This window comes from Ananas comosus, linkage group 6 (assembly GCF_001540865.1).
Source record: "Ananas comosus cultivar F153 linkage group 6, ASM154086v1, whole genome shotgun sequence".
NCBI classification, from domain to species: Eukaryota; Viridiplantae; Streptophyta; class Magnoliopsida; order Poales; family Bromeliaceae; genus Ananas; species Ananas comosus.
Window position 1 is genome coordinate 8,395,940 of NC_033626.1, and position 26,026 is coordinate 8,421,965.

At 35.9% G+C, this 26,026-nt stretch overlaps 3 protein-coding genes across 3 annotated transcripts; 1 reads left to right on the plus strand and 2 right to left on the minus strand.

The window, feature by feature from the left end:
* LOC109711958 lies at window positions 9,647-12,333 on the minus strand. The gene is made up of 3 exons (XM_020235345.1): window positions 11,850-12,333; window positions 10,933-11,468; window positions 9,647-10,835 (listed from the first exon to the last, which is right to left on the minus strand). The coding sequence occupies exons 1-2, from the start codon at window positions 12,283-12,285 to the stop codon at window positions 11,350-11,352; spliced, it is 555 nt and encodes a 184-aa protein (XP_020090934.1). The 5' UTR covers window positions 12,286-12,333; the 3' UTR covers window positions 9,647-10,835; window positions 10,933-11,349.
* Window positions 14,283-15,421, plus strand: LOC109712083 (50S ribosomal protein L10, chloroplastic). The gene has a single exon (XM_020235510.1). It carries the CDS (start codon window positions 14,354-14,356, stop codon window positions 15,071-15,073), a length of 720 nt encoding a protein of 239 aa, XP_020091099.1. The 5' UTR covers window positions 14,283-14,353; the 3' UTR covers window positions 15,074-15,421.
* LOC109712082 (probable polygalacturonase) lies at window positions 15,636-21,813 on the minus strand. Its single transcript, XM_020235509.1, has 5 exons — window positions 21,152-21,813; window positions 20,490-20,610; window positions 17,700-17,948; window positions 17,063-17,216; window positions 15,636-16,797 (listed from the first exon to the last, which is right to left on the minus strand). The coding sequence occupies exons 1-5, from the start codon at window positions 21,617-21,619 to the stop codon at window positions 16,242-16,244; spliced, it is 1,548 nt and encodes a 515-aa protein (XP_020091098.1). The 5' UTR covers window positions 21,620-21,813; the 3' UTR covers window positions 15,636-16,241.

Below are 26,026 nucleotides of genomic sequence, written 5' to 3' on the forward strand. Positions count from 1 at the left end.
GTTTATAGGAGTGTTCAAAACGCGGACGAATTTTGGCGGGCTAGATTTCGCCAAGAACATGATTCGAGCGAAGATTTGCTGAGCCCAAGATCGCAATTTTTGGAGCACGTTTTCCCTGTCGAACTAGTTTTATTAGGCCTGTGTTTGCGCACAGATTTCAGAGATGCTGTTTCGCAAGGTATCCGCGTCGAGTTTCGTATTCGGCACGTTCTCTGCGTAGGAGCGTCGGAATTCAGCGAAACCTGGGCCATTGGATCCGTGGACTTTCGAGACGAAGCTTCAGAACCCTTGTGCTGAGGTTGATAAGTTAGTTGGTCGGATTTATGCTTTTTTCGCTGCTTTTTCTGGTTGCAGTTTCTGTTTGAGATGTATTGAGTGTTACTTCTTGCAGAGGAGAACCGGGGACCTCGACGGCACAGCGAGGGATCACTTTGGCATCGGGCCAACTTTCTTCGCTCCAGGAGTTGCTTTGCAGAGGTCGGTTCTCGTTTTTGCTCTAAGTACATTTGTCGACTTGGTATGCGCTTCGTTGAACACTAATGAGGTAGCTCAAATTCATGGAATTAGATATTAAAACTGAATTGGGAGCTATGCTTAGTGAGTGGTGTAATTGATACTTGTTGGACTTGATTTGACTTAGGAGAACCCGATGATCGTCATTTACAGTACACTGCCGATTGCTTAGGAAGCCGTGTTGCATCTGTATCGTCGTGGGCTTTTGTGCGATGCGATACCAGGGATAGTGTAGCTTGTGTTTACGTGCTCGTGCTGGAGAGATGCGAGCTATTACTAGCTGAGTGTAGACTTGTTAGGGGTGTTCAGGGCGCGTCGCGGGCAGCGTGAGGCCCCAAAGTCGGTTTTTGGTTACTTGGGTGTGCGCTGGTTAGGGGCCTGATTGAGCTCGAAGATACGTGACTCGGCTGGGTAGCTCCCCGAGTGTCACTCGGAGTTTAGGCTTTGTGCTTTTAGCGTCCGGGTTGATGGTAATGCAGGTTGACTGCCTCTTCACTGATGGTTTAGTTGGGGTAGCTGTGCAGCACAACCGGGCACGGGACGGTATGTGTTCCAGTCCAGGGACGGGGCGTTCACAGTCCCTTCGGACTGGTCTGGTTGACTTGAGTCGGATAAGTGTTAGTTTCTGGGCATGATAGCATAGCGACTTGTAGCTGTAGAGAATTTCCAGCTTCATTTTCTTCTATCTTGCTTTACCCTGTAGACTGGAGTGGATAGACCGATGTTGTTTAGGCGGCACCACTGAGGACTACTTGCTTTACTATAGTTCTCACGCCTCTTTCCTCCACCGATGTTGAGGGCTTCTGTTCGGCGGCTGCTCAATTCTCGAGGCGGACGCGGGGAAAGGCGTGATGCGAGTTAGAGCCTACCTCGAGTACAAGTGCTAGAGGACTCCGACTGCAGGTAGTACAGTTTTTTATCGGACGCTTTTGTACATACAGTTGAATTCGCATGAGGAGCCGAGTTGTCTTGTATCGGTGGCTGATGTTAGGTATATTAGTTTTGTTATTTCTACCTGCTGTTTATTGTTTCATATCAGCCTCTATACTACTGCTTTAAGTATTTATGTGTTACAGGTTTCAGCTACGCTTCGTTTACCGGAGAAATTCGTTTTGTATCGGCGGATTTGTCGGTGTGCCGGGGGACTGTGCAGCCGGCGGCGTGACCACCTTTTTTAACCATGATATAGAAACTAAGCTGCCAACAAAAAATTATCTAAAATCTGAAATTTAAATATGCTGAACAGGAAGCTAACAGGAAAAAATTGAATGCAATTCGAAAAAATATGTTGCGTTGAACTTAGATAGTGAATGAATTCAAATGGTGGAAAAATTGTTTGTGATTTAGATGATCTGTTATTTATTGTCATCTATGTTAACAACTTTTCTTAGGCATTCTCTAGAACACCTTTCATACAATCTCAGCATTTTTTTTTTAATAAAATAAAAGATATAATAAATAAAATAAATTTTAAAAAAGGATTAGGATTTCTTCAGACACTCAAAGCCATCTCAGCATCCATGACGATGGTAAATGACAAAAACAATGGGTAAATGCCAAGAGAAATTAGAACAAACCCAACACCACCACGATTGCAAATGCTATGTGTAGATGAGGAGGCCTTTCTAGGATTTTCTGCATTGCACTTCTGCTCCTAAAGTTTGATATTTCTCCCACTTTCTCTCGCGTCTCTCTTGCCTCGCGTGGACACCTTTTCTGTTCCAAAGCAATTAGTTAGGTAAGGGATATGAATTCATAGAAGATACACCGCAAAGAAATTCGCCCATCCAAAGGCGAGTGGTGAAGAACCCATCCATACCAATCTCAAAACAAGATTAGGAAAAGGCAGGGAGAAGAGGTCGCGAGCGAGGGAAATGAGAGATGTGAATAGGAAGCGACAAGAGAAGTAGGTAACGGAAAGGGAGAGAGAGATATATGGCGGCGAGAGGAGAGAAGAGACTAACATAGTGAAACGGAGAGGGAAGAGGGAACGACGCGAAGGAGAGAGCAGAGGAAACGCTCCACAGAGAGAGGAAAGGCGAGGGACTCGGTCGAGGAGGAGGGAACGACGAACGCTCAACTATCGTGCCAAAATGGAGAGAGGAAAGGCGTTCAGTTCTTTGGCTCTAGAGAAGGGTCAATTTAAAGGTAGCGGCTGGTTTGGGTTCGGTTTCATTCGGTTCACTGAGTGACGGGTGGGACGGGAGTCTTTTTAGTTCGGTTCATTTAGTGCGGTTTGGTTCGAAAATAAAGAGGAACACGGCGTTGTTCGGTTTCTTGGTTGAGAAGGTCAGGTTTTTGTTTGAAGAAAAGTCGTTTAGTTCAAAGAGAGGATGAAGAAGGTGTATAGGAAACTTGAACGTGGCAAAAATTATGGGATTCATATTAGTTTATATATAAATATATATATATCTATATATAATAGTATATATATATATTATATAGCAGGGCTGCGTTGCTTAGGAGTACGGAGGCTCCGTGCTCCCTGAGCCGTTTTCAAGATGAAATTTCCAGTCGACGTATCGGCTCCGTTAAACGATTGATCTAAACATATTTGAAGTTTCTAGAAATAATTTTATGCGAAGTTTTCGATATATTTACGCTAGATGAAAGGATTCAAAATCCAATAATTCTTTAACCTGAAAATAAAATCTATAAAAAGTGGTGATATTAGCCACTAAAATTTTCGATCAGAAATATTTATCTTTGTTGTAGATAGTATAAGAAGTTTTGTATTAAATTTCACTATGATTGAAATTCTACACTGTTAAGACTTGAAAAGGCAGATATCAACCATTTAAATTATGGTTTTGAAACCTTTCGATAACTACGTAAATGATATTAAAAATCGGCAAAATTATTGTTTTCTAGAACTTTCAAATACGCTAGTCAAATTCTAACGGAGCGATCGTCGAGTCGAAAATATAAGATTCTTATCGCGAAAACGGTCAGGAGCACGAGCCTCCGTGCTCCTGAGAGCACGAGCAGCCCTGCTATATATATTATATTATATATATATCTAGAGTGACTGGCTACTATTAGTAGCAAATCTCCATTGTTGTACCAAGTTTTTTAAGTCTTTGGATAAACTCTGTTCATTATTTAACATTGAATTAGATTATTATTAACCCATGAGCGAGCCACTAACCCATAGGCAGGACCACTCACGGTTAACGACTAATATCATCCTGACCCTACATTTTTCATTCCAGGGTTTAAAACTTACAGGCACCAGTTCTTGTGCTTTTACAAGCCACCATTGCTAACTCTATATATAGATTGAGCTCCTATGTTTGTAAAAGCTACCATAGTTATTGTTGCTGTAGGGCTTTTTAGCATTGGAATAGACTATATGCGGTTAGAGATGATGTGGGCTCCTAGGGTTGAGTGAGTTGGTTGGTGTGAATAAGATATGAATCTAATGGCTGAAAATGACCGAGAAGTAGATCTAACGGGTAAAAATTACAAGCACAAGTGGTGGTGTTTTTACAGAGCTATGCTGGACTATATATAATAATTGACTCCTGCTTTTAAAAGTACCAAGTTATTGGTGCTTTAGTTTTTAGCCGATTGGATTAGGATATGCGGTATTTGAATGTCAGGACTTTACTTTTTCAGATTATTAGTAAATGTTAACTAAAACTAATAATGTATTCAAGTCTTCTTGATTCACTAATTCATCATTAAGTTGTGCTACATGTGAGGTTGAGAATGCCAACAAAGTTCGGACACTCCTTTTTAGTGCTACTCTACCAAACTGGGTGAAGAAGGTGTGTTTCAAAAACAAAATACAGTGAATGAAGGAGATTACTGACATAGTTGATGAGCATCTTGAGCTTGCTTCTTTCCTCGGAGGGGAGCTGTAATGTTTGATATTTGAGAGTTTTTCAAGTATGTCAAACTTTTTGTTGTTTAAAGTTGAAATGTTTAAAAGTGCTGAATTACAGTTGTTTTTGTTTAATTTTAGCTTTAAGAGCTCTAATTTTTTTATTGCTTCTTCCTTTGTTCCTTTACACCTTCTCCGTTTAGGAATGTATGCAACGTTACAATGTGGCACTCTTCTTTTTTTTTTGCAAACTTATGAGACATTTTTAGATTTTTTTATCATTATCTATCTTCGAGTCATAATGAAGAAAAGATTTTGTTGTAATACTATCTGCCCGCCGCATCGCGCGGGTCACTACACTATATTTATAAATTGATAAGCATGTAATAATATGAATACAATACTATATAATAGAAATATATAATATTTATGAATAAAAATATAAAATATGTGTAATAATTTTTCATTCTTTTATATATATAAGGTTCATGTCTTTCAATAGACTCAAGAATCTGTTGTTAATTATTCCATACTTGTAGTGTTAAGGAACCCTAGATTAAAAGACTAAATTTAATGCCGATGATAAAAAGAGACTATAGTATAAAGATAAACTTATATTGATATAATTTTCAAGTACATGACTTAAGCAGAGGTATACTCCCATTATATATTAATGGAATATGCTCAATTTATAGACTTAGCGGTCGTTCAAAATTGGATCGCTTAGTTTAACATCTTGGCAGTCAGATTTGCTCAGTTTAGCGACTTGGCGGTCAAATTTACTCAGTATAGCTACTTGGCAGTCAAATTTGCTCAGTTTAGCGAATTGACAGTCAATTGATTTAAACTTGACTTGCTCAGTTTAGCGACTTGGTGCTCAATAATTTTGAACTTAATTTGCTCAGTTTAGCGACTTAATGGTCGATTACTTTGAACTTGATTTGCCCAGTTTAGCGACTTGGCGGTCCATTTGAGTAGAATTTGATTTTGATTTGCCCAATTTAACGATTTGGCGGTCAAATTAGATTTAATTCGCCTAGTTTAACGACTTGGCAGTCAAGTTGAGTTGAGCTTCATTTGCTTTGCTCAGTTTAACGACTTGGCGGTCAGATCAAAATGAGTTTGATTGATTTGCTCACTTTAACAACTTGGTGGTAAAGTTGAATTGAGTTTGAATTTGATTTACTTAGTTTAGTAACTTGGCGGTTAAATCAAAATGAGTTTGATTGATTTGTTCAATTTAACAACTTGGTGGTCAATCGTTTAGTTTAACGACTTGACGGTCGATTAATTCCGGCTCGTGAGCTGATTAAGTTGACTTAGTCTATTAAGTTGAATTAGCTTGGTTTGAATCGTTGCTCTATTTTGGTTCAGGCGAAGCTCATTTACTTAATTTGGATCATTCTGGGTTCAGGTTGAATTGATTTTGATATCAAGGTAGAGTTGAGCCACTTTAGGCTTGCTTGGTCCTTCACAATTTGGTTTGGGTCGATCCACTATATTTTGGTTTAGGACCCGTTGAGTTTTGATTTAGATCTTGGTTCAAGGCTTTTCATATTTGGTCTATATGAGTCTATGACGAGAGCTCATTATGGCAGAAGCAATCTTTGATTCATGAAACTGACTTACGATGAAATTCCTTTTTTGAATCATGAAGTTTCATGATAGAACCCCGTTATGAAAGCCTATTTTTGGTTTATAAAAGTAATTCATAATAGAAGCCCGTGATGAAAGCCCATATATATATATATACCAAACTATTAATGCTATTAATTTTTTAACCCTTGGATTGAGAAATGTGTGGTTAGGATGATGTGGGCCCCCTAGGGTTGAGTGGATGGTTGGTTGAATAGTATAATCTAACGGGTAAAAATAATCAAAATGGTTAATCTAACGGTAGAAAACTTGATAGCACCAAGTGCTTGGTGCTATCAATAGCATAGCAGCCGGACTCTATATATAGAACTAGGCTGGAATACTATCAATAGCACCAAACTATTGATACTATATATATATATATATATATATATATATATAGTATCAATAGTTTGGTGCTATTGATAGTATTCCAGCCTAGTTCTATATATAGAGTCCGGCTGCTATGCTATTGATAGCACCAAGCACTTGGTGCTATCAAGTTTTCTACCGTTAGATTAACCATTTTGATTATTTTTACCCGTTAGATTATACTATTCAACCAACCATCCACTCAACCCTAGGGGGCCCACATCATCCTAACCACACATTTCTCAATCCAAGGGTTAAAAAATTAATAGCATTAATAGTTTGGTATATATATATATATGGGCTTTCATCACGGGCTTCTATTATGAATTACTTTTATAAACCAAAAATAGGCTTTCATAACGGGGTTCTATCATGAAACTTCATGATTCAAAAAAGGAATTTCATCGTAAGTCAGTTTCATGAATCAAAGATTGCTTCTGCCATAATGAGCTCTCGTCATAGACTCATATAGACCAAATATGAAAAGCCTTGAACCAAGATCTAAATCAAAACTCAACGGGTCCTAAACCAAAATATAGTGGATCGACCCAAACCAAATTGTGAAGGACCAAGCAAGCCTAAAGTGGCTCAACTCTACCTTGATATCAAAATCAATTCAACCTGAACCCAGAATGATCCAAATTAAGTAAACGAGCTTCGCCTGAACCAAAATAGAGCAACGATTCAAACCAAGCTAATTCAACTTAATAGACTAAGTCAACTTAATCAGCTCACGAGCCGGAATTAATCGACCGTCAAGTCGTTAAACTAAACGATTGACCACCAAGTTGTTAAATTGAACAAATCAATCAAACTCATTTTGATTTAACCGCCAAGTTACTAAACTAAGTAAATCAAATTCAAACTCAATTCAACTTTACCACCAAGTTGTTAAAGTGAGCAAATCAATCAAACTCATTTTGATCTGACCGCCAAGTCGTTAAACTGAGCAAAGCAAATGAAGCTCAACTCAACTTGACTGCCAAGTCGTTAAACTAGGCGAATTAAATCTAATTTGACCGCCAAATCGTTAAATTGGGCAAATCAAAATCAAATTCTACTCAAATGGACCGCCAAGTCGCTAAACTGGGCAAATCAAGTTCAAAGTAATCGACCATTAAGTCGCTAAACTGAGCAAATTAAGTTCAAAATTATTGAGCACCAAGTCGCTAAACTGAGCAAGTCAAGTTTAAATCAATTGACTGTCAATTCGCTAAACTGAGCAAATTTGACTGCCAAGTAGCTATACTGAGTAAATTTGACCGCCAAGTCGCTAAACTGAGCAAATCTGACTGCCAAGATGTTAAACTAAGCGATCCAATTTTGAACGACCGCTAAGTCTATAAATTGAGCATATTCCATTAATATATAATGGGAGTATACCTCTGCTTAAGTCATGTACTTGAAAATTATATCAATATAAGTTTATCTTTATACTATAGTCTCTTTTTATCATCGGCATTAAATTTAGTCTTTTAATCTAGGGTTCCTTAACACTACAAGTATGGAATAATTAACAACAGATTCTTGAGTCTATTGAAAGACATGAACCTTATATATATAAAAGAATGAAAAATTATTACACATATTTTATATTTTTATTCATAAATATTATATATTTCTATTATATAGTATTGTATTCATATTATTACATGCTTATCAATTTATAAATATAGTGTAGTGACCCGCGCGATGCGGCGGGCAGATAGTATTACAACAAAATCTTTTCTTCATTATGACTCGAAGATAGATAATGATAAAAAAATCTAAAAATGTCTCATAAGTTTGCAAAAAAAAAAAGAGAAAAAAAAGTGCCACATTGTAACATTGCATACATTCCTAAACGGAGAAGGTGTAAAGAAACTCAATCAACTTACATATAATACGCAAACAAAGGAAGAAGCAATAAAAAAAATTAGAGCTCTTAAAGCTAAAATTAAACGAAAACAATTGTAATTCAGCACTTTTAAACATTTCAACTTTAAACAACAAAAAGTCTGACATACTTAAAAAACTCTCAAATATCAAACATTACAGCTCCCCTCCGAGGAAAGAAGCAAGCTCAAGATGCTCATCAACTATGTCAGTAATCTCCTTCTTTAAGTGTATTTTATTTTTGAAACACACCTTCTTCACCCAGTTTGGTAGAGTCGCACTAAAAAACTTTGTTGGCATTCTCAACCTCACATATAGCACAACTCGTTAATGATGAATTAGTGAATCAAGAAGACTTGAATACATTATTAGTTTTAGCTAACACTTACTAATAATCTGAAAAAGTAAAGTCCTGACATTCAAATATTGACCCAAATCATAAACTTACCACTAATCATTAAAAAAAAGAAAAGAAAAGAAAGAGAAAATAGAGCTTAAAACTGAACCAAACTAATTAAAAACTTTCAGCATTTAAATGTTAAATTTAAGAGTAGTATCTTAATTATTTTACTAACAACCATCTCACCGAAAAATTAAAAACCTATACGGACAATTCATCAAGTATCTAATGTGCAAATCATGTAACTCTCAAAGATGTAAGTTATTTAAAAATTGTAAAAGCCTTACAAAAAAGCTTGCAAATTCTGGCGAAAGTTCTTCTTTGTTTAGGCAAAAGTTGTCGATGGCTGTGAAGAAGGATAAAATCCTCATGCAAAAATATGAAACTGTCAAACTCTCTTTATATGAGAAAACACCAAAATTAAGAAACTAAAGCATATAATATAATCTGGAGATTTGACAAATACAGACTTGGAGGAGCAAATTGAATATTAATTTGCTCATCCTATATTTATTCAAAAGTTTGAGTCTAATATTTTTTTTTTCTTATAGAGATCAAATATAATACAAAGAATGTCACNACAAAGAATATCACATTAGAACAAAAACTCACTACATAAACATTAGTTGATTCTATAGAAAATATTCTTCACCTAACTGATTAACATTTTTGAAGGGGTTTTAGATAATGTACACTGGGCCACAAAGCATATTTAAGAAATAGGAAGTAGCTAAAATACATGCATAGGAAAAGTTACATAAGGTGAAAAATGAAGTTACCTTTCAGGCTCGCAGATTATTTGATACATTTTTATTCGTTAAATCATTGGAGAATTAACTATGTATAGCAAAAAAAAACATATTTCGTTCATTACCGTAGAGAATAAACTAGAAAACTTATATAAATGCAACCAAGCTAGCTAATGCCCGAGCAACTATGAAATATTAGAAACAACAGAAATAGATATAAATCATGCCATTGTAGAATAAAAGAAGATGCAGTTTGCTAAGATTTGTATAGAGTCGTAGAAAACAAAATAGGAAGCTTCTATAAATTAGTTGATGCCTATACAATTATAGAATCATTAGAAACAACGGAATCAGATACAAATCATGCCACCCAATTAATATTAATGAGAACCGTCATTATCGACAAAATTTCTTATTTTCAACATATAGTTCAATCAACTCAATCGCAGAAATGCACCATTTTTTATTTAAACCGGCAGATGGCTCACACATAATAGTTATCATGTCACTAACGTAGCTGCGACAAAAGTGAGTCCTCGCCACCCATTCAATGGTGATGAGAATCCATCATCGCAGAAAAAAATCCTAACAAAACACTAAACGACCATTGGATCATGAATCAACAGGACAAACATAAAATTATTAACAAACGCCGAAATTACCAACGGGGGTTAAATAACCATACCAGCTCCATTTGCCAAACTTAATTGTGCGACAAAACTTTGGACTATCACAAACATAAATAGTTAATTTACTCGAGAATGATCAACATATATCAGCATCTGCGGCTATTTTCTCACATTTCCACCACTCACAAATATAGTGTATAAAATTTTCTTTTAGGCTAGTCAAACTAATATTATCTTTCTCCACAATTATGCTACAATGAGCCCCACCTTTCATGATGTGTGTTTCTAGTGTATAAAAACAATTACCAGTTTTTTAGAAGATTCAACTAAGTGGCAATTGTATTTGGGATAGGTTGGAACGATTAGTATATTATGCAGGCCCTACAAAGATATGCTATGCAGGCCCTACAGGTTCATATCATACGTTGAAGATACATTTTTTTTTTTAACGATTTGCAACTTAGGAATGTTAATCTTTTTCCAATATAATGCTGAATATGTTTTCACCAAAATCTTTAACTTTAGGTGAAAACTAATTTATATAAGAAGGTCAAAGAAAATAAAAATTTTATACATCACAGACATTTGATTTTGAGAGAAAAATTAGCACTTGCCATATTTAATCCTAACTGGAAACTACATCTAAGTATGGATCCAATAATTTCTCTTTTTTTGTGGGTGAGAAGAAACAATACAACTAATATTAGCAAGAAATCATCTCAACTTTTCTTTCTTCCAATCTTTTTTCTTCCGTCCATCTTTTAATTAAAAGTTGTTTAACCTAAAAAATTCCTAACTACATAGAAGTTAAAGAGAAGGGCTATCATCTCATTAATCTGCAAAATAATAAGATAAATCAATTGCTATAAGATATTAACAAAATCAACTAAAAATGAATCAAATAATAAATTAACAAAGAGAAGAGGAAAATACCTAAAGCTAAGTAATTAGATTGTTTGCTTAGATATTTCATCGCACATGTGAGCTTCAATCTAGTTTGGGGCAGTTTAGTCCCTCTCTCCCTCGATGTCACCGGTCGGAGAAGAAATTGGCCGATGTTCCGGATTCTCTCCGGATAAAAAAGGGTCAAAGAAATAAAATGAATAGTAAATCTAAAGAAAAACTCATAAAGATGAGCACATATGAAAACTAAAATTACCTTTACATACTTGGATTTGGACCTATTGACTTTGTATCATTGGATTTGAACCGATAGACAATCTTCCTGAAGAAATCGTGGAGTTGGCCAAAGGCAAATAAGAGCCCATAGCTGATGCCGGTGCCGTCCTTGTTGAGGACGCAGAAGGTGTCGCGGACGGGGCGATCGGCGACGACGACGGCGCCGTAACGCTAGCCCTCACCTCTGTCCTCTCGGGCGGCCCCTACTCTGTCCATGCCGGCGACACCACCTCCTTTCCCAATGGCTTTCTTCGCTACACCAAGTAGAACGGCGTCCCCATCCTCGGCATCTGCTACGGGATGGTGTAGAGGAAGGGGGAGGGTTGAGTAGAAGGAAAAAACAATCCAAATCATACTCTACTTGAAAGATGCCAAAAGGAGGAGAGAGAGGAGAATCATTATTTCTATTTCTTTCTCTCATTCTTTTCCTATTCAGTCGCAACCAAATCATAACCAGAAGAAATGGAGAGAGAGAGAGAGACTCAAAAGATTGCATTTTGGGATAGAAAAACTGTATATTATCTCTTATTTTCGTCAAAAAACTACAACTCTACTACTAATTAACTACTAAATCTAATATGTAATGGTTTTTCCTATTCAGTAGATCAAATCACCACAACCAAAATCATTATAATCCAAAGAAACGGAGATCTATCGAAAGGTGGCGTTACCTTTGGGTCGAACTGCAAGCCCCAGACCTCGGGGGGGGGGGGGGGATGTCGAGGGAGGCNCGGAAGGGTGGGCGGTGGCGGCGACGACGCCGAGGGCGTGGCCGCGCGAGGGCGGTGCCGCCGCAGCGAGCTCGTCGGGGCACCAGAGCCCCACGTTCTCGTCGAGGGAGCCCGTGAGGAGGAGCGCGGGGCGGGAGTCTGTGGCAGGGACCCACGTCGCCGCCCAGATCAACTCGTCGTGGGCGTTCTCCACCGATCTGAGCCCCGCAAGTTTCATGGCCGCACCCCACCCCCCACGATCGAGAGAGCTAAGGTTTCGGGGGAGGGGAGAGCTCGAGGGGATGAAGGGGATCAAAGGAAAGGGGCGGAGAGGAGAGGAGAGGAGAGATAGGGGGAGCAACCGGGATCGAAGCGGCGAAAGGAGTAATAGCGCCATCGAAGAGGCGGGGGTAGCAGGGATCGAAGCGATGGGGGTAGCAAGGATCGAACCCTCGAGGGTAGCGGGATCGAACCGGCAGGGGTAGGAGGTGGGACCCATGACGGGGCCACGTGTACAAAATTAAGAATAGGATTAAGCGTAAGATGACAAGTGAATGACTAATACGGGGATTAATAAAGGATATATAGATTATATGCTTATCAATTTATCATATTATATAATTTTTACATATTTTATTCATAAAATATAACTTATAATAATAATAATATATAGCTTAATTATTAATATAAATAAATAATATATAAAATATATAATAAAAAGAATTATTTTTTTTTGTCAAGCAAACAAGTGGTGCTGAAATTTTTCTTTTTTTTTTTCTTGCGAGCCATCGTAAAAATATCTTTCCACGAATTTTTTTTTTCTTTTCTTATGAACCAAATACTAAAAATATTTTTAAAAAAATTTCATAAAATTTTTTCATGGAAAATTTTTTTTCCTAATTTTATTTAGAACCAAAGAGCTAGGGTGGAAACGAGCCAAGCTCGAGCGAGCTTACCTAAGCTCAAGCTTGGCTCGAAATTAATTTCGAGCCTAAATTTAGGCTCTAAGCTCGACTTGAAATTAATTCGAGCCGAGCTCGAGCGAGCCTAACTTTGAGTCGAGCGAGCTCGAGCCCTAAACGAGCTGCTTGAAATTCTTAACATCGTGCAATCTATAGTTTAATTTTTATAAAATATTATCTAAAATTTGATATAAAAAATATCTAATAGTTTAACATATAAATGTTTGCTTGAATGATATTTAATATAAAAATTAGGGAAACGACTAGTACGGAGGAAGTGAAAAAGGATGAGAAAGAGAGCAATTGAATAGATTTTGCTGATGGTTTGGTTTTTTGTCCCAATAATTAAATTTCTATACTCATATAATTAATACATATATATATTATTTTAAATTAAAATATATTATATATTAATTATATATAGAGGGGTTGTGGCTATATACTATTACTTTTATGGTATGCACTCTTTATACTTTAAGTTTTCGACTTAGTATATTTATTATCTACATATATTATTTATTATTCTTAGAATGATAGTTGGGGGGGGATTTTTCGGCTGTTTTTTGCTTTTTATCTACACTATTAAAAGTGTTTGGAAACTAATTTCATAATTTTTCGACATTATTTGGTAGTGATCAAAGCGTCAAATTAACAATTTTAATGTAGATGTTGATGCGTTTGTGAATTTACAGTGTAAAACAATCAATCCGCGTGAAATTTTTATAGAAAATTCTTTTCACTATTTAGCGTAATGATCAGTATCTCTGATCTTAAATTTCAAGTTTTTATCATCTATTTTATGAGATTTTTTATTTTCAATCGTTCATTTTTAGATTACTCGTTTGATAGGTAAATAATGCCAAAAAATTATGAAATTTAGTTTTCAATACTTTCATAGTGTAGATCAAGTTTAACGGAGCCGATCGTTGATTTGGAAGTCGTATTTAAACAACTTGATAGCACGGAGGCCTCCGTAGCTACCGATAGTTACCAGCTCTATATATATTATATATTATATATAATATTTATATATATATAATTGAGCTTAATTCTAGCGAGCCGAGTAATACTTAGCTTGCTTGAAATTAATTTCGAGCCTAATTTAGATAGCCGAACACGAGCTGGGTCGGTTCATTTGCGGCTACAAAGACCCGCCGCCCCCACACCTCGACGGATATGATATTATTTTATATATATATATATAGCTTAATTCGAGCGAACCAAATAATTCTCAAGCTCGACTTGAAATTAATTTCGAACCTAAATTTAGACTCAAGTTTATTTGAAACTAATTTGAGCAGAGCCCTACTAAGACCCCCCATCAACCTAACGAAAGGATGGGGTAAAAAAAAAAAAAGAAAAACAGGTGGCGATGCACGTGCAAGTCACGTGAAAGAATACCCACGAAGATGATAAGGCGTACGCCGATCACTCGCCCCCTTTCCCTCCATTTGCTCGGACCCCATCCCCTCTTCCTCGCTCCCCTCCTCCTCCTCCGCTCGAATGGAGGCCTCGCTCTGCTACTCCCCCTCCTCAAAACACCCTCCTCCTCTGCTCCCTTCCCTCTCCTCCCGATCCCGATTCCAAACCCAAACCCTAACCCTAACCCTCCCCAAATCCCGGCTACCGTCGTCGTCGCCGTCCCGCCGCGCCGCCCCCTCGATCCGCGCCGCCATTAGCCGCGCGAAGAAGGAGGCGACGGTGGAGGCGGTGAGGAAGGAGCTGGAGAACTGCTACCTCCTCGCGGGGATCCGGTACAAGGGGCTGACCGTGAAGCAGCTCCAGGAGCTCCGCGGCGCCCTCCCCGAGTCCGTCAAGCTCCTCGTCGCGAAGAACACCCTGGTGGGCAAGGCCATCGAGGGCACGCCGTGGGAGGCGCTCAAGCCCTGCATGAGCGGCATGAACGCGTGGCTCTTCGTCCACACCGAGGAGATCCCCGAGGCCCTCAAGCCCTACCGGAGCTTCCAGAAGGAGCGCAAGCTCGACGACAACGACTTCACCGGCGCCGTCTTCGAGGGCCGGTTCTACGCGCCCGACGAGTTCAAGGCGCTCGAGACGATGCCCAGCCGCGCGGAGGTGTACGCGAAGCTCCTCGGGGCGCTGCAGGGCCCCGCCCTCTCCCTCGTCACCACGCTCCAGGCCCCCGCCAGGGACGTCGTGCTCGTGCTCAAGGCCTACGTCAAGAAGCTCGAGGACGAGGGCGAGGCCGCCGCACTGCAGTAACAGCCCCGTGAAGTTGCCATTCACGGATCTTGAATCATCATCTGGAAATGTGATTGCATTAATTTGAATTCTTTGAATGGAGCTTTCGGAATCAAGCAAAGAGTTACCCACCCATGAATTTAACAATTTAACAAAAAAATGTTCTTCTTCTGTAAAATGCTTTAAGAATTGCACTGCACAATGGGCTGGCTATAGGATGTTGTCTATTAGAAGAATTGCACATGTATCTTAGTGGTGATATCTTCAAATAAGCCATGGGAACGGCACAACAATCAATCAACTTAAGAAGGCACAAGTATCGAACTTATATGATAAATACCCGGACAAAAAAAAAAAAAAAAAAAATGTCAGCAAACATTATCAGTATTAGAGACCAATCTGTTTGCATGGCAAGCCATAATATCTTACCTCTCTTTGATTAGTAAGTTCAGACTGTATCTCAAGTTTTCCGATTTGAAAAATATACAAGAAATTTATCAGCATATTTACGTATTTAAACAAAAGTTGTATGAAAGAACTGCAGCATGCTGCAGGAATTGTTCTTTGTACGCATCAACTTCACCAATCATTTGCAATTTCAAGCTGCAAGACGTAAGAATCCAATTCAACTCAGAGCAGATTCAATAATAAAACAACCCTTCCTTGATAAATAACCATGTAACTCCGTAACATCTATCTACAGTTTTAGAAATGAACTAAAACTAAGCTCTCTCAGGCGAGAATATGGCTGTGTATAACGTTCTATCGCAGATAAACAGTTAATACTATGCATTTACAAGACGAATAGCAAAACTAGGGAAAAAATGAAAAATGAATCAGCAACCAGTAATAAACGAAAGACACCCTAAACCTTTTCTATGGAAGTGGCGATTTATGGCCTTGTTTGGCTATGTTTTAGTTTTTTTTTTGTTTACTTTTATTTTTTCAAACTCAAAATCTTCTATGCAATTGAATGCACCAGTGGATGGACTTCTCTGTTTGTATTATTGTTGGTTAGTTTGCCAATTAATTTTTATCTTTTGTTGCTTGAAAAGCCCTATAAATGTACAGACTGCAAACAATCTACCATCCACTATAGCACATTCAATTGCATAGAATTAAGTCTTAATAAATAAATAAATAAATATGTAAGGACAACCAAACAAGGCTCATTTTTTTCCTTTGTTCTTCAAGCATCGTCATCGGCATCTGCGTTGTTCTGTGGGCCCGGAAGCACATCCGCAAAATTCCTTGACACTGATGGCCTAACAAGCCGACCATCTGAACTGAACAGATCGAAGTTATCACAGGGTGCAGGGAATATGGGACCAATCGCTCGACCCTCGACAAAGCCGCATCGAAAGATATTCTTCTTCTTGTAGGTTATCCCCACCTTCATATCCCAAAAGGTAACATCCTTAATGGGGATTTCTTTACTACCGAACATCATAACGGGAATCCGTACGCCACGTCCGTAGATCCCTTTGAAGGATATATTCTCCAGGACAGGGAGATCTTTCGGGTCGAAACCATCATCAGGGTGCTCATTGTAGTCAGTCCTTGCCATAATACCGATGCGGACGTTGTCGAAGGTTAGATTACGGTAGGAAATGTTCTGAATATAGCCTCCCCTCCCGGGGGCGGTCTTTATCCTTACGCCTCTCTTTGAGTCCCAGAAACGAACATTTTCCACTGTGATATTTGAAACTCCACCAGACATCTCACTGCCTATTGAGATCCCAGCACTGTTGGGAAAGACAGTTGTTTGAGTTTAAATACAATTTTAAGGTATACATATGCTAAATGTGGTGAATTGATCTATTTAGCAGAAAGTTGCACCAAATACATCAAAGAAAGAGCACATAAAAAGGCAACCAAAACTAATTAGACAAAACATCTGAGCAATATCTCCTATCTTCTCAAGGAAGTTTTGCTAGATATGCCAGATAAATGTTCATCGAGCTAAAATCAGCATCTGTGGTTCCCAAAACATAAATATAAACAACTGACCTCACTTCGGAACGAACTATTAGATCACGGATTAAAATATTGGTAGAGGGGCGCCCATATGCTATTCCATAGTGATCCCAACCACTCTTTATAGCTATTGCATCATCGCCAACAGATATATAACAATTCTCAATCACCATATCCTGACAAGAATCTGAAAGAACCATCATAAAGGATTAAAAATCTCAAAATTCATTAAAGATATAGGAAGAACAAAAAGGAAAAATGTTTTCTCAAATTTCTGAAATCTCTTTGACATGAATGGAAGTGTGGAGCTTTACAATCAACACTATTATTTAGTAAAATAATGGTATGAAAAGATGAAAGGATGAGAAATAAAGACAAAATTAGTTCAGGTTCAAGACATAATAATAGTTGTGTAGCTTCGTATATTTATCAAAGTCAGTTACATCTCCTACACGATAAATTGTACAAACTATAGTAAAACGACCTGTTTGGATGTTGGAATGAGTTATTCAATGACTTGTCTTCAATCCCAAGTAGTCACAATTTTTCAAAATAGTGCACTCCACCTACAAGGTGATATCATATCTTTTAAATTTGAAATTGTTTACTTCTTTTTAATCAAGTTTGAAATCATTTTCTAAACAACCAACTGCAAATGGTCCTTAAGTACCTGGATCTATTCCATCTGTGTTTGGAGCTCCAGAAACCGGAGCCAAGATGGTGAGATTTGCGATAGTTACATTCTTGCAATCGTAGGGATGAAGAGTCCAGAAAGGAGAGTCACGTAGAGTAATGTTGGAAATGATGATGTTGCTCGACCACATGAGCTGTACAAGAGGACCCCTTGTGTACCGGAGAAGCTTTTTTTGAAATTTTGTCCACCAAGCTTGACCTTGTCCATTTATTGTACCATTATGTCCTGCAGGAGAAAATGAAGAGAAAAAAAAATTAGCATCCTAGAGTAACTACATAAAAAAGTCATAGTACCAAAAAAAAAAAAAAAAACAACAACAACAACACTAGGAAGCACTAATCTGTGGTATCAATCAACAGTTTGTTTTATGAATTTATAAAGTTTTGAGAATCAGAAAATCAAGTGGCCAGTTTCTTTTGTTCTCTCTCTCTCTCTCTCTCTCTCTCTCTCTAGATCTNCCCACCCACACATATGGAATGTCATTATAGGCAGTTTATTATGTAATGTACAATCATTTCAACTTTCTTTCAAAAAAATAGCTAAAATCCAGAAAAACCCCTATATAAATATCTGTTTCTGCACTGTATGCCCGTATCTTTTAAAATCCTCTATTTTGCCCCCTCAAAATTTAAAATTGTAGCACTTAACCTTCTACTGTTACTATTGCGTTACCATTCCGTCCATACATTATATGGTAACAACTGTGTAATTACTGATATACCTATTTTACCTTTAAAAATAATGAGAAAGAGAAAAGTTAATTAGTAAATAATTAGTAAATAGTGGAAAATCTATTTCCTAGCATTACCTAAATTGAGGGAAGATAAAAAGATACTTATGCTTCTCCCCCATTTCTAATAGTATTATGGGTATCTAGTAAGTTATGCGATTGTACCACATAATTTATGCATAAAATAGTGATAGAATAGTAGCATATTAGGTTTAAGTGCTATAAGATGACAAAATATAAATTTTTAAAAGACAGGAGGGTGAAGTGCAAAAGCAGATATTTATAGGGAGTTTTCTACATTTTAGCCAAAAAAAATTATTTCACTTACAAATGAGGATACTGCTGGGGATAGAACATATACTGAAGATGAAAACCTACTTCTCCACTCTTCTTTTAATTGATGGAAGAGCAGAACTACTTAAAGCTACATGAATCCCCCAATATGTTAAATCAAAACGACCGTCCCTAGAGCAAGTGGCAAAGGGCTTGGTAGTTGGTACCCGAGGTCCCAAGTTTGAATCCTAATTGATTCACATTTTCAGCTAAGTTTATTTCTAAATGAAATAAAACGAAGCGGGTAGCGTGCTACCTATCTCTCTCAAAAAAAAAAAAAAACATTCAAAAGGAACAATACACAAATAGCTTTGAAATGGCAAGCGCCTAATCATATTTCAAGTGATTTGTTTTTCTATAATAATTTAGTACAAACATATTTGAGTTCATAAATGCTCATCCTTCACAGAGTGGCAAAGAAGTAGAAACTCGTTTGCTTTACAATGATTTCCTCCAGAAAAAGCCAGAGGAGTTGCATGTAGTGAAAAACTCACATAGCTCATTATGCTGAGTAAAGATTGCTATGGATATTTGTTAAGGTACCCATTCTGCAGGAACCAAAGAAAAATTCTTAAAATAGAAAGTATGCACTAAGTTTTGACCTAACAAAAATTTAGAACTTTAAGGGCAAGTTTGGTTCACCTATTTTAAACTATGGAATCAGAATGCGATTCATTGATTCTGATAGTTGTTTTTTGTTCTATAGGAATCCAATTCCGATTCCAATTCCACTCTGGAATGGTAATGGCCAAATCCATTTATAGCCCATCCGGCTTTGAATCCCGGATTGGCTCATTCCAAAATAAACTATTCAAAATCCTCTTTCATCAACAACTCCCCCCCCTTTTCATCACTTTCCTCTCTCCTAATTAAAACCCTCTCTCAGAATTTCTAGATTTCCACTCCAATTTCTATTCCAATAATGAACCAAACATTTTTGGATGATTCGTCATTCTATTTACCATTCCAAAGCAATTCAATTCCAATTCCCAATCCTATTCCAATCATGAACCAAACATGCCCTAATAAGAGTATTTCTAAGAGGTAGGTCCTTACACAACATTCCTGTTTTCACGAAGGTGGTAACTATACAAATTTTAAAACTCTTTTGAATCATTGAATGTAAACAGAAATGTTATGAGTATTGGCCATGTGTATAATGTAAAGACACAATACGAAGGTCAAGTGAAGAAAGAACCTACAATATGACTCCGACAAGCAACAAGGACATATATTAGCGAATCATGCTTGTTCTTTTAAAGGATAACACTTTCAAAGGTGGACTGTTAATTTACGTGACTAGCCCAGAAGAAATGCATTTACAAGGTTTTCTTTAGTTGAAACAAAACAAACAGTTAGCCACAGTATAATTAACATTTTAAAATATCAAGGATAAAACATTGTTAAGAAATTGGAGTGACAATTCAAGCCAAATTAATTGATCGACTTGAGCTAGAAGAAACCGCATTAGTTAGAAAGCTTAGAATTTTTTTTTCCCCTGTACTACCATGTTCTATTTAAAAAATTCTGTAATTGTTTGTTTAACTTCACATCAATTAGTTTGTCTTGGTTTTGAATCATGTTGACAAAATGGATCAGATTTGGCTTTGCCAGTTTGAATTCATTGGTTAGGTTACAGAAGATAACATAAATTCATATGAAGACAAAGTTTCAGAAGATAAACATAAATTCATGGCATTGACCTGTTATAACCACATCCGTCAAATGCTGACCATGAATAAGGCTTCCGTATCGAGGTCCTTTTTGTTCCCTTCCATGACCATATGATGGCAATGGAGGCATCAACGGCCAATAATCCACATTCTGTAATTTAATTGACATAGAAAAGATTGTTAGTTTGCTTTGGATTTGTCACATACAGAAAAAATAGGCATCAAAAGGAGCAGAATAGTTTTCAGGAAGACACAGTTGCATTGATGATATGCAAAATTCAAATAAGTAAACTCTGCTTGTTCTGAATTTTCTTTTTTTGCAGATAGAATATTCGGCCCTGTAGACAGTAATGTAATTAACTAAATTTCAATTTTATTTTAAACTTATTCATGTATCACAAAACTCAGGCCTGCAACTTTGGAATTACTGAGCATGCATATTCCCGTGGAAATATGCTAGATTATAGAATACCAAAGAAAACTGGATAAGAGGTTAATTAAAATAGGTAGATTGTGACATGGTAAGCTTCGAAAAAGCCACAGTATATTTTAATTTTTTAAATCTTCCGAAGTTTACAATAAGATCAAAGTTCATTTTCCTTATAAATATATTACAAACTACTAAACCAGCATATACAAAGAAATTTTTACCAATACCAATATTTTTCAATTGGGAAAGAATTAACTTTCACCTGTATCCCAAGAATTTCGGCACCCTCAGCAAGGAACAGAGTCATATGGCTCGTGAGATTGAAGGGCGAGGTGAGCCACTGCCCGGGCGGCACATTGAGCTGCCCTCCACCCACCCGCTCGAGCTCTGCAATCGCCCTCACGGCGCGCTCGAACGCCTCTGTATTCAGCGTCCTCCCATCGCCGACGCCTCCGAAGTCCGTCAAATTGTACGCCACCGGCCTCAACAACGGTATCGGCGTCGCAAGCGGCGGCGCGCTCTCGAAAACCCTAAACCCGGAGAAAGACCCGATCTGCCACGCGAAAAGCGACACGAACAGCACCACCCAAAGCGCCATGAGCAAGGTCCCGGTCCCTAGGGAGGAGAGGTGCAGGCGAATCCACCATCGTCGTTGATGGTGGTTTCCCAGGTACCTTCCCATGGAGGAGGAGGAGGAGGAGGAGGAGGAGGAGGAGGGGACCTCCCCCATTATTATTGAACTATAAGGCGATCGATCGATCGATCTCGCGCTTTACGTTTGCGAAACCACGGAGAGGGGAATTCGACCACGTTGGAGAGAAGAGAAGGAGATTGGGGGATCGGACGAGAGGATTAGGGTTTGGGGAGGTAGGGTTTTGGCCATGGGAAGAGGAGATTCGGCTTTTTAAAAAAGGGCGGGGACGGGCGTGGATTTGTTGAGAGATATTGAGATTCATATATTAATATTCTAGTTTAAGTAGGAGCCGAAGAGTAGATTTACGAAAATACCCCCGCTGGGGATTTTCTCACATCAATCCGCTTTATCTGGTATTTATTCGCCTGCGCGTTGTGGCCTTACGATTGTAATCCAACGGTTCAAATCGACTCCGTTTAATATATTACGGGAGAGGGGTTATCTCTAGAAATTGATTTATCTTATGCATGATCCATAGATTAGAATTTTACCAAATCAGAAGTAAATCTTAATATTATCTGTAACTAGATTTTCACCCGTGCGATGCACGGCTAATATAATAATATAGAATATTAAAAATTATTATGTGATGATAACAAAAAGATTTTCTAATTAATTTTATATTTTTTAACAAATAAAAAAATATACTATCAATCTTAATTATAATACATAATACATATTAAAGTACACAAGAGAAAAAAAAAATTTGGACCAAAGTAAATATTCAACTAAGATGCAAAATTCAATCCTCCTGTATTATCTATGAATTGGTATTCAAAATAATTTACATTTACATATTGATGTGCGAAATAAAATGATAACTAAAATTGATATGAAAAATTATAAATGACATTAATATTTAAGCATATAATGAGATCAACTAAACTTTCATATTTGACACAAATTAGAGTAAGCACACATATATTATGTTTCTACTGTCGCTTTTAAGATTNGCGTACTTCGCAATCAATAATTTTAAATAATTAATTAAACCAATAATTTCAAATAATTCGTAACTAAATATTCATATTTGAGTTTGACACGTGGCAAGTATATAGAAAGCCACGTGTCAGCTTCTCACATAGGGTTCATTAAGGGTTCTACTTTTAAGCGAAGAAAATTACAGGAGTTATGTGAGTTTTAAATTTTTTCCTCTTTCCAAAAATGCCTCTATCCTTTTTTACTAATATTTTTATGTCCAAAAATTTTCAACCGATCATTTTAAATAATTAACTAAGTAATAATTTATTTCCAAATAAAGATAAATATTTTGCTTCTCATTCTCAACAGATTATTGCGTACTTCGCAATCAATAATTTTAAATAATTAATTAAACCAATAATTTCAAATAATTCGTAACTAAATATTCATATTTGAGTTTGACACGTGGCAAGTATATAGAAAGCCACGTGTCAGCTTCTCACATAGGGTTCATTAAGGGTTCTACTTTTAAGCGAAGAAAATTACAGGAGTTATGTGAGTTTTAAATTTTTTCCTCTTTCCAAAAATGCCTCTATCCTTTTTTACTAATATTTTTATGTCCAAAAATTTTCAACCGATCATTTTAAATAATTAACTAAGTAATAATTTATTTCCAAATAAAGATAAATATTTTGCTTCTCATTCTCAACAGATTATTGCGTACTTCGCAATCAATAATTTTAAATAATTAATTAAACCAATAATTTCAAATAATTCGTAACTAAATATTCATATTTGAGTTTGACACGTGATAATTTTAAATAATTAATTAAACCAATAATTTCAAATAATTCGTAACTAAATATTCATATTTGAGTTTGACACGTGGCAAGTATATAGAAAGCCACGTGTCAGCTTCTCACATAGGGTTCATTAAGGGTTCTACTTTTATATATAGTAATAGATAGATATTCCAAACCATATTATATGGAATATATGTATTACATCTATTTAGTATAAGCCATCTCTTTAAAATGCTGTTATAATTAAAGGATTATATTATATATAGGGAAAACTTCAAAAAACCCCTCTATGGTTTCACACTTTTTCATTTTAGTACTCTGTGGTTTAACGTGTATTAAGTTAGTACCCTGTGGTTTCTCACTTTATCACTTTAGTACCATGTGGTTTAAAGTGTATCAAGTTAGTACCCTGTGATTTTGCAGTTTATCACTTTAGTACCATGTGGTTTCACATTTTATCACTTTAGTACCCTATAGTTTAAAAAACCACAGGGTATTAATTTGATACAAAATCAAAACCACATGGTACTAAAGTGATAAAATGCAAAACCACATGGTACTAACTTGATACACTTTAAACCACAGAGTACTAAAGTGATAAAGTGAGAAACCACAAGATACTAACTTGATACATTTTAAACCACATGGTACTAAAGTAAAAAAAATTGAAACCACAAGGGGGTTAAAATTGAAACAACAGGGTACATTTTAAACCACAGGTTACATATATTTAGTATAAGCCATCTCTTTAAAATGCTGTTATAATTAAAGGATTATATTATAGATATTTATAAGAATATCTATAAGTCATCTGTTTAAAATGCTGTTATAATTAAAGAATTATATATACGAGTGAAGGCCCGCGCTTCGCGGCAGAAAATTTACAAAAAAAAATCAAAATAAATAATTAAATATTTAAATTTTAAAATGTTTTATTATTCAAAAATTAAATTTAAATTTAGAATATAAAATGTTGAAGCTTAAAATTTAAATTTTAATATATCAAATTGAAATTTCAATATTTAGAATTTAATATTTAGATTTTAAAATTCAATTTATAATTTAATATATATTTAAAATATTGAAATTTTAAATTTTAAATTTAGAACTTAAAATTTAAAATATTTATATTTTATCTTAATTACTAATTAATATATATATATAGAACTAGGCTACTATACTATCGGTAGCACGGAGCGCCCCGTGCTACCAAGTTGTTTTCGATGATGCGGCTTCCAAATCGACGATCGGCTNNNTATATATATATATATATATTATTTATAAATATATATATTTAGTATATATATTTTTATAATTCTATCTCTCTCTCTCTCTATATATATATATATAAATTTGAATAGAAAACTTTAATTGTTGTATTTAAATTTAAAGTTTAAATTTAATTTTTTATTTTTTTGTATGTGAATCACAATACTAAAGAAAAATTTGGGAAAGGAAAAAAAGAAGAGAGAGAGAGAGAATATATATTCTATCTCTCTCTCTCTATATATGTATATTATTCTATTTATATATATATATATATATATAAATTTAAATAGAAAATTTTAATTGGGGGATNTATAAATGACATTAATATTTAAGCATATAATGAGATCAACTAAACTTTCATATTTGACCCAAATTAGAGTAAGCACACATATATTATGTTCCTACTGTCGCTTTAAGATTCAAAAATATATAGATGTTGGTTTTCAAGAAAATATAAAGAAAAAAAATTTTGTTGTATGAAAATGAAAAATTACATGAGTGACAGAAGGAAAAAAATTACGAAATGAAAATTATAGAAGTGACAGTAGGAAAATAATATGTTCTATTTTAAAGCATCAATATTTAAGAGCGAAGAAAATTACAGGAGTTATGTGAGTTTTAAATTTTTTTCTCTTTCCAAAAATGCCTCTATCCTTTTTTACTAATATTTTTATGTCCAAAAATTTTCAACCGATCATTTTAAATAATTAACTAAGTAATAATTTATTTCCAAATAAAGATAAATATTTTGCTTCTCATTCTCAACAGATTATTGCGTACTTCGCAATCAATAATTTTAAATAATTAATTAAACCAATAATTTTAAATAATTCGTAACTAAATATTCATATTTGAGTTTGACACGTGGCAAGTATATAGAAAGCCACGTGTCAGCTTCTCACATAGGGTTCATTAAGGGTTCTACTTTTATATATAGTAATAGATAGATATTCCAAACCATATTATATGGAATATATGTATTACATCTATTTAGTATAAGCCATCTCTTTAAAATGCTGTTATAATTAAAGGATTATATTATATATAGGGAAAACTTCAAAAAACCCCTCTATGGTTTCACACTTTTTTCATTTTAGTACTCTGTGGTTTAAAGTGTATTAAGTTAGTACCCTGTGGTTTCTCACTTTATCACTTTAGTACCATGTGGTTTAAAGTGTATCAAGTTAGTACCCTGTGATTTTGCAGTTTATCACTTTAGTACCCTGTGGTTTCACATTTTATCACTTTAGTACCCTATAGTTTAAAAAACCACAGGGTATTAATTTGATACAAAATCAAAACCACATGGTACTAAAGTGATAAAATGCAAAACCACATGGTACTAACTTGATACACTTTAAACCACAGAGTACTAAAGTGATAAAGTGAGAAACCACAAGATACTAACTTGATACATTTTAAACCACAGGGTACTAAAGTGAAAAAAATT